Source organism: Nicotiana tomentosiformis, chromosome 1 (genome assembly GCF_000390325.3).
Source record: "Nicotiana tomentosiformis chromosome 1, ASM39032v3, whole genome shotgun sequence".
Taxonomy (NCBI): Eukaryota; Viridiplantae; Streptophyta; class Magnoliopsida; order Solanales; family Solanaceae; genus Nicotiana; species Nicotiana tomentosiformis.
This window is the reverse complement of record NC_090812.1, coordinates 78,886,849-78,900,065: the sequence shown is the minus strand read 5'-3', so window position 1 is coordinate 78,900,065 and position 13,217 is coordinate 78,886,849. Positions and strand designations below refer to the sequence as shown.

At 37.0% G+C, this 13,217-nt stretch overlaps 2 protein-coding genes across 4 annotated transcripts; one reads left to right on the top strand and one right to left on the bottom strand.

Annotated features, from left to right (window-relative positions):
• The first annotated feature begins 5,311 nt into the window (after positions 1–5,311).
• LOC104116913 (glycine-rich protein 2) lies at positions 5,312–6,327 on the top strand. Its single transcript, XM_009627875.4, has one exon. The coding sequence runs from the start codon at positions 5,397–5,399 to the stop codon at positions 6,048–6,050; it is 654 nt and encodes a 217-aa protein (XP_009626170.1). The 5' UTR covers positions 5,312–5,396; the 3' UTR covers positions 6,051–6,327.
• Positions 6,328–7,543: 1,216 nt separating this feature from the next.
• Positions 7,544–11,659, bottom strand: LOC104116914 (uncharacterized). Of its 3 annotated transcripts, none has more exons than XM_009627877.4 (3): positions 9,678–11,659; positions 8,659–9,268; positions 7,544–8,078 (listed from the first exon to the last, which is right to left on the bottom strand). In XM_009627877.4, exons 1-2 carry the CDS (start codon positions 11,071–11,073, stop codon positions 8,703–8,705), a joined length of 1,962 nt encoding a protein of 653 aa, XP_009626172.1. In that variant the 5' UTR covers positions 11,074–11,659; the 3' UTR covers positions 7,544–8,078; positions 8,659–8,702. The 3 variants fall into 3 exon arrangements, with proteins under 3 accessions (XP_009626172.1, XP_009626173.1, XP_009626171.1); XM_009627878.4 differs by having other exon boundaries at positions 7,544–8,012; XM_009627876.4 differs by lacking the exon at positions 7,544–8,078 and having other exon boundaries at positions 8,435–9,268; positions 9,678–11,658.
• Positions 11,660–13,217: the final 1,558 nt, after the last annotated feature.

Here is a 13,217-nt window from a genome sequence, read left to right as displayed (position 1 = left end):
AAGCTTCAAAAATCCTTGTACGGACTCAAGCAAGCTCCGAGGGCATAATACACGAAGCTCTAACAGTTTCTTATCTCTATAGGTTTCTCATCCTCTAAAACTGATGTTTCCCTCTTCATCTTCAACTCTCACGGTATTGTTGCATATTTGTTAGTCTATGTCGACGACATTGTTGTAACAGGTAACAACATCAAAATTTTTGAATCTGTTGTGGATCAACTTGGCAATAGTTTTTCCATTAGATACCTTTGAAATCTCAGTTTCTTCCTTGGAGTTCAAGTCTCACGGAATTCTTCTGGTATTTATCTCTCGCAAGAACAATACATTACCAATCTTCTTGATAGAGCTAGCATGCAGAATTGTAAACCTGGCCACAACAGTAAAGCTTTTCAAAGGTGACAGTCCAGAGTTTCATGATCCTACCCTCTATAGACATGTTGTTTGAGCTCTTCGGTATCTTACTCTTACACGGCACGGCATTGCATTTGCTGTGAATAATATGTGTAATTTATGCACTGTCCCTCTTTGAATTAATGTGCAGCCTTGAAAAGAGCGCTAAGGTATCTCTAACACACAAAGAAGCAACATTTCTTCTTCTCAAGATCTTCCCATCTTCACTTGCAAGCTTTCACGGATGCCGACTAGGCTGGTTGTATTGATGATCGCAAATCCACCGGTGGTTATGTTATTTTTCTAGGCAACAATCTTATCTCTTGGTCATCCTAAAAGCAAAGTACCGTTGCTCGATCATCCACATAATCTGAATACAAAGCGTTGGCCGATGCAGCAACTGAACTTACTTGGATCCAATCCCTCCTTTTTGAACTTGGTATTCAGCTTCCTAATGCTCCCACTTTATGGTGTGATAACATTGGCGTAACCTATCTATCTATCAATCTAGTTTTTCATTCAAGAACAAAACATGTGAAAATTAATTTTTATTTTGTGAGGGATAAAGTTGCCAGAAAAGATCTTCAAGTTCAATTCATCTCCACAAAGGATTAACTGGCGGACATTCTTATAAAACCTTTATCATCGGCCAAGTTTTAATTTCTTAACGACAAACTCAAGGTGAAAGATCCACCTTTAGTTTGCAATGGGAGTGTTAGACCATCTTAATCTTATCTTGTATATTCAAATATTATGATAATGACATAATTGTAGTCTAGCCGCTTAGGACTCTTTTGACTTATCTCTTGTACATTGTACTATATAAACTACATGAAATAAAGAATACAAGTGTGGGCTTCTAACCATTGAATTCTAGTGTGTATTACGTTTAACATGGTATCAGAGCAAGCCATGTTCCTTCTTCCTCCTTTTTTTTTGTTTCTTTTTTCTCCAGCATCATATCTCTTGTTTTTTTCCACAACACAATGGTAACTTCTTCTTCCATGACAGTCCCAACTTCTTCACCTTCAAACAACTCTTTGTTATCTCCTAATATTCATATGCAACTCCATTATGCTTATAGGTGTTTTGAAAAGAGCTCTGGTCGTATCTATATTGCAAGACACATTAAATTTGATAAATCAATTTTTTCCTTTGCTACTCAATCAATTTTTGGTCCTCCCCCCTTATCCATGTCTAATTTGGTTCCTTTGTTATCAACTCCATGTATTCCACAATATCCAATTCAGCCTCCTATACATTCTGTTGTTTCCCCAAGTTCAGAGTTATCTGTTTCCACACAACCAGATACAAGTCTTACTCCCATTCCCCCGCACGTTATGAATAGCACTCCCTCTGTCACTTCTTCATCTCCTAATTTTTCTCTTAACTCAAATAAAATTCTGTTAGTGCCCCTTTTCTCTTCTCCTACTGTAACTCGAGTTGTTGACCTTACAAATAACTTTACAACTCCATAACCTTCTCCTTGTTCCAACAGTCTACCACAAAACAGCCCCACCAGTGTAAAATTGAATTCAACAACCACACACCCTTCAACGCACACATCACATACAATTGAGACCCAACCCCAAACCTAAAACATATTCAGCTGTTTGTTCCCCTTCTTTACATCCTTCACCGCCCACTATAGAACCCACATGTTTCATTGAAGCCAAAAAGTTCAAGGAATGGCGAGAAGCCATGACTGCCAAAATGACAGCCTTGCTCAAGGACTAAACATGGTCCTTAGTTCCTCACAAACCAATAATGTATGTATTGGGGTGCAAATGGGTTTTTCGAATAAAAAAGAACTCGTCTGGAGTTGTTGAACATTACAAAGCCCGCCTTGTGGCTAAGTGGTTTCATCAAGTTGAAGGTCATGACTTTCATGACACATTTAGCCCGGTGGTGTAACCAACAACTATGTGAATTGTCCTAACTTTGGCTGTGACTAATAATTGACTTTTGCGTCAATTGGATGTTCAAAATGCGTTCTTACACGGTAGCCTTCAAGAGGAGGCCTTCATGTATCAACCTCAGGGGTTTGCTCATCTACATTATCCACACCATGTTTGTAAGCTTCAAAAATCCTTGTACGGACTCAAGCAAGCTCCGAGGGCATAATACACGAAGCTCTAACAGTTTCTTATCTCTATAGGTTTCTCATCCTCTAAAACTGATGTTTCCCTCTTCATCTTCAACTCTCACGGTATTGTTGCATATTTGTTAGTCTATGTCGACGACATTGTTGTAACAGGTAATAACATCAAAATTTTTGAATCTGTTGTGGATCAGCTTGGCAATAGTTTTTCCATTAGAGACCTTTGCAATCTCAGTTTCTTCTTTGGAGTTCAAGTCTCACGGAATTCTTCTGGTATTTATCTCTCGCAAGAACAATACATTAACAATCTTCTTGATAGAGCTAGCATGCAGAATTGTAAACCTGGCCATAACAGTAAAGCTTTTCAAAGGTGACAGTCCAGAGTTTCATGATCCTACCCTCTATAGACATGTTGTTTGAGCTCTTCGGTATCTTACTCTTACACGGCACGACATTTCATTTGCTGTGAACAATATGTGTAATTTATGCACTGTCCCTCTTTGAATCAATGTGCAGCCTTGAAAAGAGTGCTAAGTTATCTAGCACACAAAGAAGCAACATTTCTTCTTCTCAAGATCTTCCCATCTTCACTTGCAAGCTTTCACGGATGCCGACTAGGCTGGTTGCATTGATGATCGCAAATCCACCGGTGGTTATGTTATTTTTCTAGGCAACAATCTTATTTCTTGGTCATCCAAAAAGCAACGTACCGTTGCTCGATTATCCACATAATCTGAATACAAAGCGTTGGCCGATGCAGCAACTGAACTTACTTGGATCCAATCCCTCCTTTTTGAACTTGGTATTCAGCTTCCTAATGCTCCCACTTTATGGTGTGATAACATTGGCACAACCTATCTATCTATCTATTTATCAATTTTTTCATTCAAGAACAAAACATGTAGGAATTAATTTTTATTTTGTGAGGGATAAAGTTGCGAGAAAAGATCTTCAAGTTCAATTCATCTCCACAAAGGATTAACTGGCAGACATTCTTATAAAACCTTTATCATCGGCCAAGTTTCAATTTCTCAACGACAAACTCAAGGTGAAAGATCCACCTTTAGTTTGCAATGGGAGTGTTAGACCATCTTAATCTTATCTTGTATATTCTAATATTATGATAATGACTTAGAATTGTAGTATAGCCGCTTAGGACTCTTTAGACTTATTTCTTGTATATTGTACTATATAAACTACATAAAATAAAGAATACAAGTGTGGGCTTCCAACTATTGAATTCTACTGTGTATTACCTTTAATACACCTAACTCCTATCCTAAACTTAATTTTCTTGCTTTCGAAACATGTGACCGTGCCCCCTTAACCATTCGTAACATAATTTGAGTATATAATATTACTAATTGTACATTTATAATTGAAATAAAGAAGTAAGTTCCATAGAAAAATGAAATATCCAACTGTAAAAAGTGTATATGGTAAATCGTTTTGTATTAAATACTCGAATAATAAAGCGACACGTGGAATCGGAGACATATGGAAAATGAGGCAACTAGAAATTAAGACCGGGGACATCAACTTCGGTTGACACCGGGAAGACTTCGAAAGGAATATTGCTAATGAAGACAAACGAACGTTTGTCACCCGATAACATTTAATGAAGAATATTCTTTAATATTAAATACACAATCTGTTATAGAGAATTTTGGCATTCATGCTCTTCCGTTACACATTCATCAATGACCCCCATAATTGTCATTTAATAGGAGCTTAATCCTAGAACCTTGTTCCCTATGTGCAACTATAAATATTGACTTCAACAGCCATTATAAAGAACACAAATTTTGTTGACAAACTTATACTATACATTATCTTAAGCTCAATAATATTTTATTTCCTATCTATTGATAGTCTTATTACCGCCTTCGGAAGTTCTGCTCCCAAAACCAAGCTATTTGCTGCCTTATCTCGATTTTAACGCTAAGTCTTGTATTTTACTTAATTTATTTATCATTTTAGGATCAAATTGATTTGGTTATTTATAAACCACGTTACAAATTCAAATATACCGTTTTACGAGTAAACAAAAAGATAATAAGATTATGTAGTAGAAGATAGGAATTCTACTCCTGTTTGAAGAGATATGATACCATTATTCCTACTATTATTCTATGGTCTTGACACCATCACCTTAAATAAAATAATTAAACAAATATATTAATGTACTTACATTTAAATGGAAAGCTCAATTTTCTCACATTCAACAAGGCCTTTTACGTTAATAAATTAGTTCACTCATAGAAGCATTAAGGGATTGTTTGGTATGTGATACAGAATTAGATGCGAGATTTTTTTAATTTCAAATTTGATTGAATTTTTGAATTAGAGATTAGCAATTTCGGAATTAACTAATCCCGTAATTAAATTAATAATATTGAGACTGATTGGATGAGGTGGTTGGATAAGAATGAAAATGGAATTAACTCGCTAGCCTCTATATTCTACGTTATAGGCCTATTTTTTACCTGAACATTTTGACAGATATAACTCTTTGACTGCTATGCAGATATAACAACAGCATTTTCTGCATGATCTAAATAAAATGACTAAACTATCCCCATTAACCTACAAAGCACTCTCATTCTATTCGTTGAACAAAGAGGATAAAATCGCCCAGTCAATTGAAATTTGACCATTGGTCTTACCCTCGGTTCAATTTTATGACCCTGACCGTCTAATTTCCTCGAGAAATTGTAGCCGTCGATTGAATTCCCCATAAAGAAACATGGCCCACAGCCTTCTGGCCCACTAATTCACCCCAAAAACGTGGCACTCCGCTCCACTATATAATCATCTGTTTCTTAGAGGAAAAAGTCACTGTGACAATACCAAGAGAACACAAAAGGGTTTTAGGGTTTTAAGCTTATTAGGGTTTCTGTGAGAAATGGCTGAGGAGAGTGGACAGAGGGCTAAGGGTACCGTCAAGTGGTTCAGTGACCAAAAGGGTTTTGGGTTCATCACTCCCGATGACGGCGGGGAAGATCTGTTCGTTCATCAGTCAGGTATCAGATCTGAGGGTTTCCGTAGCCTAGCTGAAGGTGAAACTGTTGAGTTCGAAGTTGAGTCTGGAGGTGACGGCCGTACCAAGGCTGTTGATGTAACCGGACCTGATGGTGCGGCTGTCCAAGGTGGCCGTGGAGGCGGCGGCGGCGGTGGAGGTCGAGGTGGTGGTGGGTATGGAGGCGGCGGTGGTGGATACGGTGGTGGATACGGTGGTGGCCGTGGTGGTAGCCGTGGATATGGTGGCGGTGACGGAGGCTACGGTGGTGGTGGCGGCTACGGTGGAGGAAGCCGTTATGGTGGCGGTGGAGGCGGTAGCTATGGAGGTGGTGGTGGGAGCTATGGAGGTGGTGGTGGTAGAGGAAACGGTTGCTTCAAGTGTGGTGAATCTGGTCACTTTGCTAGAGACTGTACCCAGAGCGGAGGTGGCGGCGGAGGTGGCAGATTCGGTGGTGGTGGCGGTGGAGGCGGCGGTGGCTGCTACAAGTGTGGTGAGGATGGTCACTTTGCCCGTGAATGTACCAGTGGAGGTCGTTGAACATGGGTTGAAACCCTTTGTTCCCTTTATCTTTTAGTCTGTTATGTTTTTGTCTGAATGTGGTGCCTTTGGCAGCCTTTACTATGGGTCTTTGCTACTGTTTCTTCGACTATGGTTGTTTGTTATTTTTATTTTCTGCTCATTAGTAATATCCGTTATACGGTTAAGTTCAGTTTGGATCTTTTGGTAATGGGGAGTCTGATATTTTGTGGTGCTGCAAGTAATACTCTCTGTACATGTTTACATACATGTTTCTGAAGAAATATCAATTAATCAACTGACAGTATTTGTAGCCCTTTAATTTCTTTATTGCATAGATCATTCACTCCCCTTTTGCCAAATATCTTGTGTTCTTACAGTTTGATTGAATGCCTCTTCTGCGGAGAGGATGACACGTGGGATCTTTGTTCTTTGTTAATTTATGGGTATAAGTTGGAACTGAACTCTTGTATAAACTTATTCGTGTTTGGTTATGCTTTAAATGTTGGTGCAATGTCTTTTAAATTTGTGTGGTGTTTGTGTAAATGAGTTCCTTGAAAAGGACAATGCTAAGTCTCAAGTGATGCTTATTCTTTGTTTAATGGAATGGTCTCTTTGGTATTATTGAAGGAATAAACTTTTGACTTGGGTTTTTCTCATCTATTGGTTTAGCTATATAATGTTCAACCGGATGCCTTGGTATACCTATAGTCGAGCATCATATAACCTACTGTATCTATTTGGCCTTTAGATTTTTACTCCAATAAATGCTCTACTTGCAAAGAAATATGCTATTTTACTCATCCTATTTTAGCTCCAAATCACTACTTAGCCAAAAACAGAGGATGTTAGCTTGAAAAAGTATCACAATGATCAGGCCTTGTGTTTTGGTAATCTTAATACCTAATACTTGTTTTTAAACTCTTTTATATATTTAATCTTTCAAAGTGAAACAATATCTAATACGAATGTCATGATACCTTATTTCTGGTTTCACTTTAGTTTTACAACATGAGGGTTCATAAAGCAGTTCCTTCCCAGTCTACTAGGACAATTCTACTAACGGTAGTACTAAAACATTGAAATATGAGATTATTAATAGTCACTCAAAATTAAATGTAGTTGGTAACACACTGGAAAGTGGACCATTATTGTTCCTGATCTCTCCAATTGTTTGCCAACTGAGTAAGTTGTCTTGATACCTGATCTTTTCTATGTGAGCTTAGTTTTGACAGGATTTCTAAAAGCAATCCGGGCTTTGCTTTGCTTTTAATTTGATTCTTGCACCATTTACTTGTTGACATTTTTTGCGTTTAGCTGTAGGCCTTGATTTCCAGCACCGTTAAAAGTAAAACTATAACAGCCTATAGGCTGAAGCAGTGTGAGCCTTCGATCTTTAATGGATGAGTTTTTCCTGTGTCATTTACTTAAATATAGCATGTTCTTCACCTTTTTGGGGATAATGTACATGGTTTAACTATAATAGGAGGAAATTCCCAGTAAGTAGAAGACTATAAACCAAATGATGATATTCTATTGACTCTTTCCATATCTTAACTTTTCTCTACACATGCTTTTCCATAATTCACAACAGGTTACAAGCTACAAAGTGGGAATGAATGCAACAGAGTAGCCTATAGTCGAACAATCTCGAGGTAACAGGTTTTTGTAGTCAAGAAGTCACTACTCTAACCATCCTAACCATTGCTCAGTACTCCTCGTGTTAACTTTTTGTAGAAAGGGAGAAGAGAAATTAAATAGAGATTGACTGCAGCAAATTGACTTCATAACTAATATTCAATACCTAACAGTCTTCTTAATTTGTTTATGTTGTCAGCCACTCGTGTCTTGATTACCTACCTCTACTGGTCTTTTGGACTGCGCCAAGAATTCTACACTATCGCCATTATTTGCCACTGGTCTTGCTCCATCACACATTGATATCAACTTTCGTCCAACATGAAGTAGGCTTCAAAATTCAACCTAAACCATGATAACAATTGCATGATAGGATATGGACTCAAGGTAAAGGCAAAAGCACATTGCATCCTGCAAAACTAAATGTTAGGCCTAATAAAAATGACGCTCCATACTTTTGGAGCAGAAATGTCTGCCATGTCCAATTTAGTGGCATGGGAATCGTAGAACTATAGGAACTGAGTAGATGAATTGCGAGTAAATCAATAACTCAATGATTTTCTTACGCAGTTAAGGCTGCAACTACCCTAACTCACAAGATGCAAAAAGCGAGGAGTGATTGCAGATTACGTACATTAGGAAGTCATAACAGCCAAATTTAGACTTGGTTGAAAACTTAGCCCTTCCAGCATTAGGAACAGATCTAAAAATAACCCTGATACACTCGGTAATTCGAAGGTAAAGCTCAACCAGTGGCGAAGCCAGGGTGTTAAAAGTCTATTTTTTAATCAATACATAATACTATAATTTTTCGGTAAAGGGTGTTTAGTTGACCACCCTTGGCCATACATAGCTTCGCCTCGGAGCTCAACTAACAAGAAAATCGAATAGACAATGCTGGTGATTTGAATATATATGTTAGCTACATGAAGCTAATCTTGTATACGATCCAAGATGAAATTGAAATCGAAAAAGGAACACTAAAAAGTACCTAATTTTGGACATACTGTGGAAGTATCATACAACTTGATAGGTTCACAGCCGTGAGCCTCTGGATTGATAAAGTTCCATAGTTTCTCTGCCTTTGTTCACTAATTCTTCAACTATAGGATCTTGCATTAGGTGCCCTTGCTTTGTAGCCCATTCCAACACTATATGTGCATTATCATCAGCTAATGCCTCACTATCAGGAACATGTGTTGCTATGTAACTCAAGAGTTTCAAACAAGGAATCTGAACCATTTGTTCTCCAAAGTAAATCAGTGGAACTAAGTGCTTTGTGCCTCCTGCCTGAATTATTGCCTTGCAATGATTGACTCTTAGGAAATTTTCTGTGCAAGCAAATTTGTTGAGTGCATTTGCAGCCTCAATAGTTACTTCTGGTTCTCTATCATCTAATAGAGCCACCAATGGACTAATGATTCTTGTCTCTGTTGCTCGAAAAGTCCGAGCCAAATGCCCTATAGATTCGATGCTTGGAATAAGCAATTCTGAGTCTTCCTTGTTGATAATTCTCAAGAATTGATCTACCACGGCTTTGGCAGCTGGTGCCGTGGGCTTAAAGGCAGAGCGTCTCAAGTCTGCATTTTTCTCAGCAACCCCTGTGAATTTAGGAGTGTCAAATGTGCAGTTGGTCTAAATCTTGACAAGTTAAAATGGGTCGAATCAATAAACCGTCAAAAGTTTGTTAGGGCCAAAATGGGCTAGTCTACTTGCGCTAAACAATGGGCCATAAACCACTTTAGTTTTATTGTCATGATTATATTATACCAACCAAACAAACAAAAATAATATATGCGCTAATATGAATCTCACTGACCATGTTACTCCAATTAAGTTCATCTTTGACCCATATTGTACAAACTATATCTAACCAAACAACCCAAAATATTTTTTTAATATGTTTTGAAAAGTATTTTAAAGGTCTCCTCTCAAGCTTTCAAATGGACCAATTTGGTTATGTTCAAAATAGTCAGCCTAATTTTTATGAGCTAAATGTGATACACCTACCTGTGATCTCCATCAGTGCATAGGCTGAATGATATTGTACTTCATCAGGGCCTTTCTCAAGCAAAACTGCAAAGCATAATAGAGCTCTGGATTCTGTAATACTACTACAAATGCTAACATTTTCAGCACAAAGATGCCTAAGTGCTCTCGCAGCCATTGCCTTCATTTCAGCCTTCGTAGCTGGATCTTCATATTCCCTCCCTTTAATGCTAGTCCCAGTCAATCCAACATGGTGTTGCCTCTGCTGATTAGCGTGTTGTCGCTGCTGCTGCTGATTTGGATTTGCTATAGGATTGTTGGGCTGATTTTGTGTCTGGTTTTTCACGGCCATTGCACTTGTAACCAAATTATGCATTTGGTCAGTTGTTTGATTATCCATAGGGTGAGGAATTTTACTCTGAGATCTACTATCATCATCGTCAACCTTGCCTCCAGTGTGATCACTGAATTTGCTAGCACTAGAAGAATTAGAATGAGTCATTGCAGCCGCGTGTATCGACATATGATGTTTGTTTGCAGCAATAGCATACTTACTATGTTCTTGAATTGTTTCAAAAGCAAGATGACTAACCAATAACCTAATAGTATTAGTTTGAGCAAAATGATCTTGACACTTGTGGTGATTCTTAGCCAATTCTGAAATAGCCCAAGCCACCACTATCTGAACTTTCATAGGCCCATCTTTGAGAATTTTAGCAAAGACAGAACAAACACCAGCATTCACAATCTGTTCAACACTCTCAGGGTCTCTACCAAGTAGGCCAATAGCCCTCGACGCGTTCTCCTGGCCCTCCATTCGTCCTTCTTTAGCCAATTTCAACAATGGCGCGACCCCGCCTTCTTCTATAATCAACTTTCCATATCGCTCGTTGTCTCGAGCCAATGACACAAGCGAAGCGGCCGCATCAGAACGGTCCTCTAACGACCCTGTACACAAAATAGCAATTTGTTCCCATATGAGACATAAAATTGGCTCGTTGGCTGCAATTGGAGGAAGCCCGAGATACTCATCGTCGCGATCGTCCGCTGGGGTTGAGACACGTAGCAGCCATTGAACATCACCAATTGAATTCTCAAGCTGTTGAGCCGTTTTCTTTAAAGCAGCAGTTGGAATGATCGTAAAAACACGACTCAATCCTCTGGCACAACATTTGAATACGAGGGTGAGAGCCTTGTCTAAAACTTGTTCCGTGTCATCGATGATCCGACGTGTTGGACGTTCGTATAAGTCGTTGCTAGCGCGCGCGGCTTGTCGGAGGAGAGCCGCGAGCCGCTCTGTTTTGGCTTTGATCTCAAGACAATCTTGTTTGAAATTGCAAACCTCGTCAGCGGCTTTTGTTACCTGGTCTGCCAATTGTATTGGCCTTGCTAGTATTTGTTTCACTATGTCCGCCATCCTAATAGCGGACTCTTAATTATTTCCTTAGTGAGAGCCAAAATCAGAGCTTTTTTTCACAAGGAAAAATGAAACCACATAAGGAAGAAGAATATGAGTAAAATGGTAAACAAAGAAAGCAAAAGAGGGGGAATTGCGTTAAACCTTATATTAAAAAATGAGATGAAAACAAGAACTGGGACAAAGAAATAGCATTAGAGGTCTTTTCTTTTTTTTGCTTGTTTCCTAATTGTATGTCTGAGTTCTTGATTTTTGATTCTAAGGGGGGTTTAGGGAAATGATAATGTTGGCCATAAACGGAGGAGGACAAGAGGAGGGTGGCGATAGGCTGACGGCGGGGGTTGTGATGGAGGGAGGATGGATTCAGTATGGGTTTTGGAATGGTCAAACGCAAATGTCTCTTTTAACTTTCCATGAAAAATTGAGAACAAACACTCATGCATTGGCCGTTACAACCTTATTTATAGGATACATATGTTTGTACTAACCAAAGAAATTAAGTCAGCAGCTAACATATAAAAGCCATTCTATAAACCATTGGATATCATATGTCATTTTTCAGTTTAAGTGGATGGGAATGTTAAAGGTTGGCTAACAGGAAAGTAACGGGAGGAAACATTTATATCCAGCGCTATAGCTACTAGCCTACTACCCCATTTAACGTACTCTGAAATCAAGGTTGCCTATAAATTGTCTAAGTATTTCCATTTTGTTGAGCCCAAGTCATTCGTTGCTTATAAATAAATTTCTTTTTAATGCACTTAGTGGTTATCTAAACTCAAAGATTTTCATTATTATCTCATATTATAATTGTGATCACCTAATTTTTGACTATATTTGAATTTTTACCACATTCTACTATGTAAATATTTTTAAAAATTTAATATATATATATTTTTTAGCTTTGTTACATTTTTTTTTACTATAGGGTAAGAATTAAAAATAATTTAAAAGGTCAAATTATTACTATTAGTATTATTTTTATTTTTTATCTTTATTTTAAAATAAAATAAAAACAAAACCGAAAATAATATTTTTTTAATTTTCGGATGGGAATAAAACAATAGAAAAATTAAAAGTATGGAATAAAAAATTAAAAGTAAAAGTAGGTGGAAATTATTTTTTAAAAAAATTAAAAGAAAGTGAAAATTTAAAAAAATAAAAGTAAAAGAATGTGAAAATTTTAAAAAATAAAAAGTAAAAGAAAGATGAAATTAAAAAATAAAAAGTAAAAGAAAGATTAAATTAAAAAATAAAAGTAAAGGTAGCTGAATTTTTTTTAAAAAAAGTAAAAGAAAGTAAAAATTTAAAAAAAGAAAAGTAAAATAAGTGGAAATTAAAAAAAGTAAAGTAAAAAAAGTGAGAAATTAAAAAATAAAATTAAAGAAAAGTGGGGAATTAATTTTTTTTAAAAAAGAAGAAAATGGTAAGTGGGAATTCTTTTTTAATTAAAAAATAAAATAATAAAATAATAAAAAAATAAATCTGAATCCCCCCCTCCCTCCCCCTATAAATAGAAGAGAAATGGAGGTAGAAGGAGAAAAAAATAAGAGAGGAGAGAATTGAGAGAAATTATTTTTTCTTCTTCTACGCTAAGGGAATTTTTACTCGTGTCATTCTTTTTTCGTTTTTCATTCGAAAAATCCAGCAAGTCATCAACCAAAACCCAACAAAAATACTCCATAACATCCATTTTACACGCCAAAAAGTGGAGTCAATATTCGAGGTCGAGGATTCCGTTGGAGCTCCGTTCACTAGGTTTGATGTTATTTGTCGCTTATGCTTGTTCGACGTTCGTCTGAGTTATTGTACCTGTTCTTGGAGACTCGTTTAATTGGAAATTTTTCATTAAAGGTTTATTCTTCCCTCTGTTATTTTTATATTATTTCATATGATTTTATTTATTTGCCTTTAAACTTTATAAATAATAATGTAAGTTAGTCCTTAAATGCTATATGCTTAATCATGTTTTTTGGAAATATGGTATTCAAACTTGCTTTAAAATTGGGAAGATTTGGACCCTAATGAGTTTGTGCTTCAATTGTTGGGTTGTAGGGTATTGGTATATGATGGTTTATTTATTCAAATATCTAAAATCATACACTTCTTTAACAAGTAATTCCATAATTCATGCCCTTCACAAT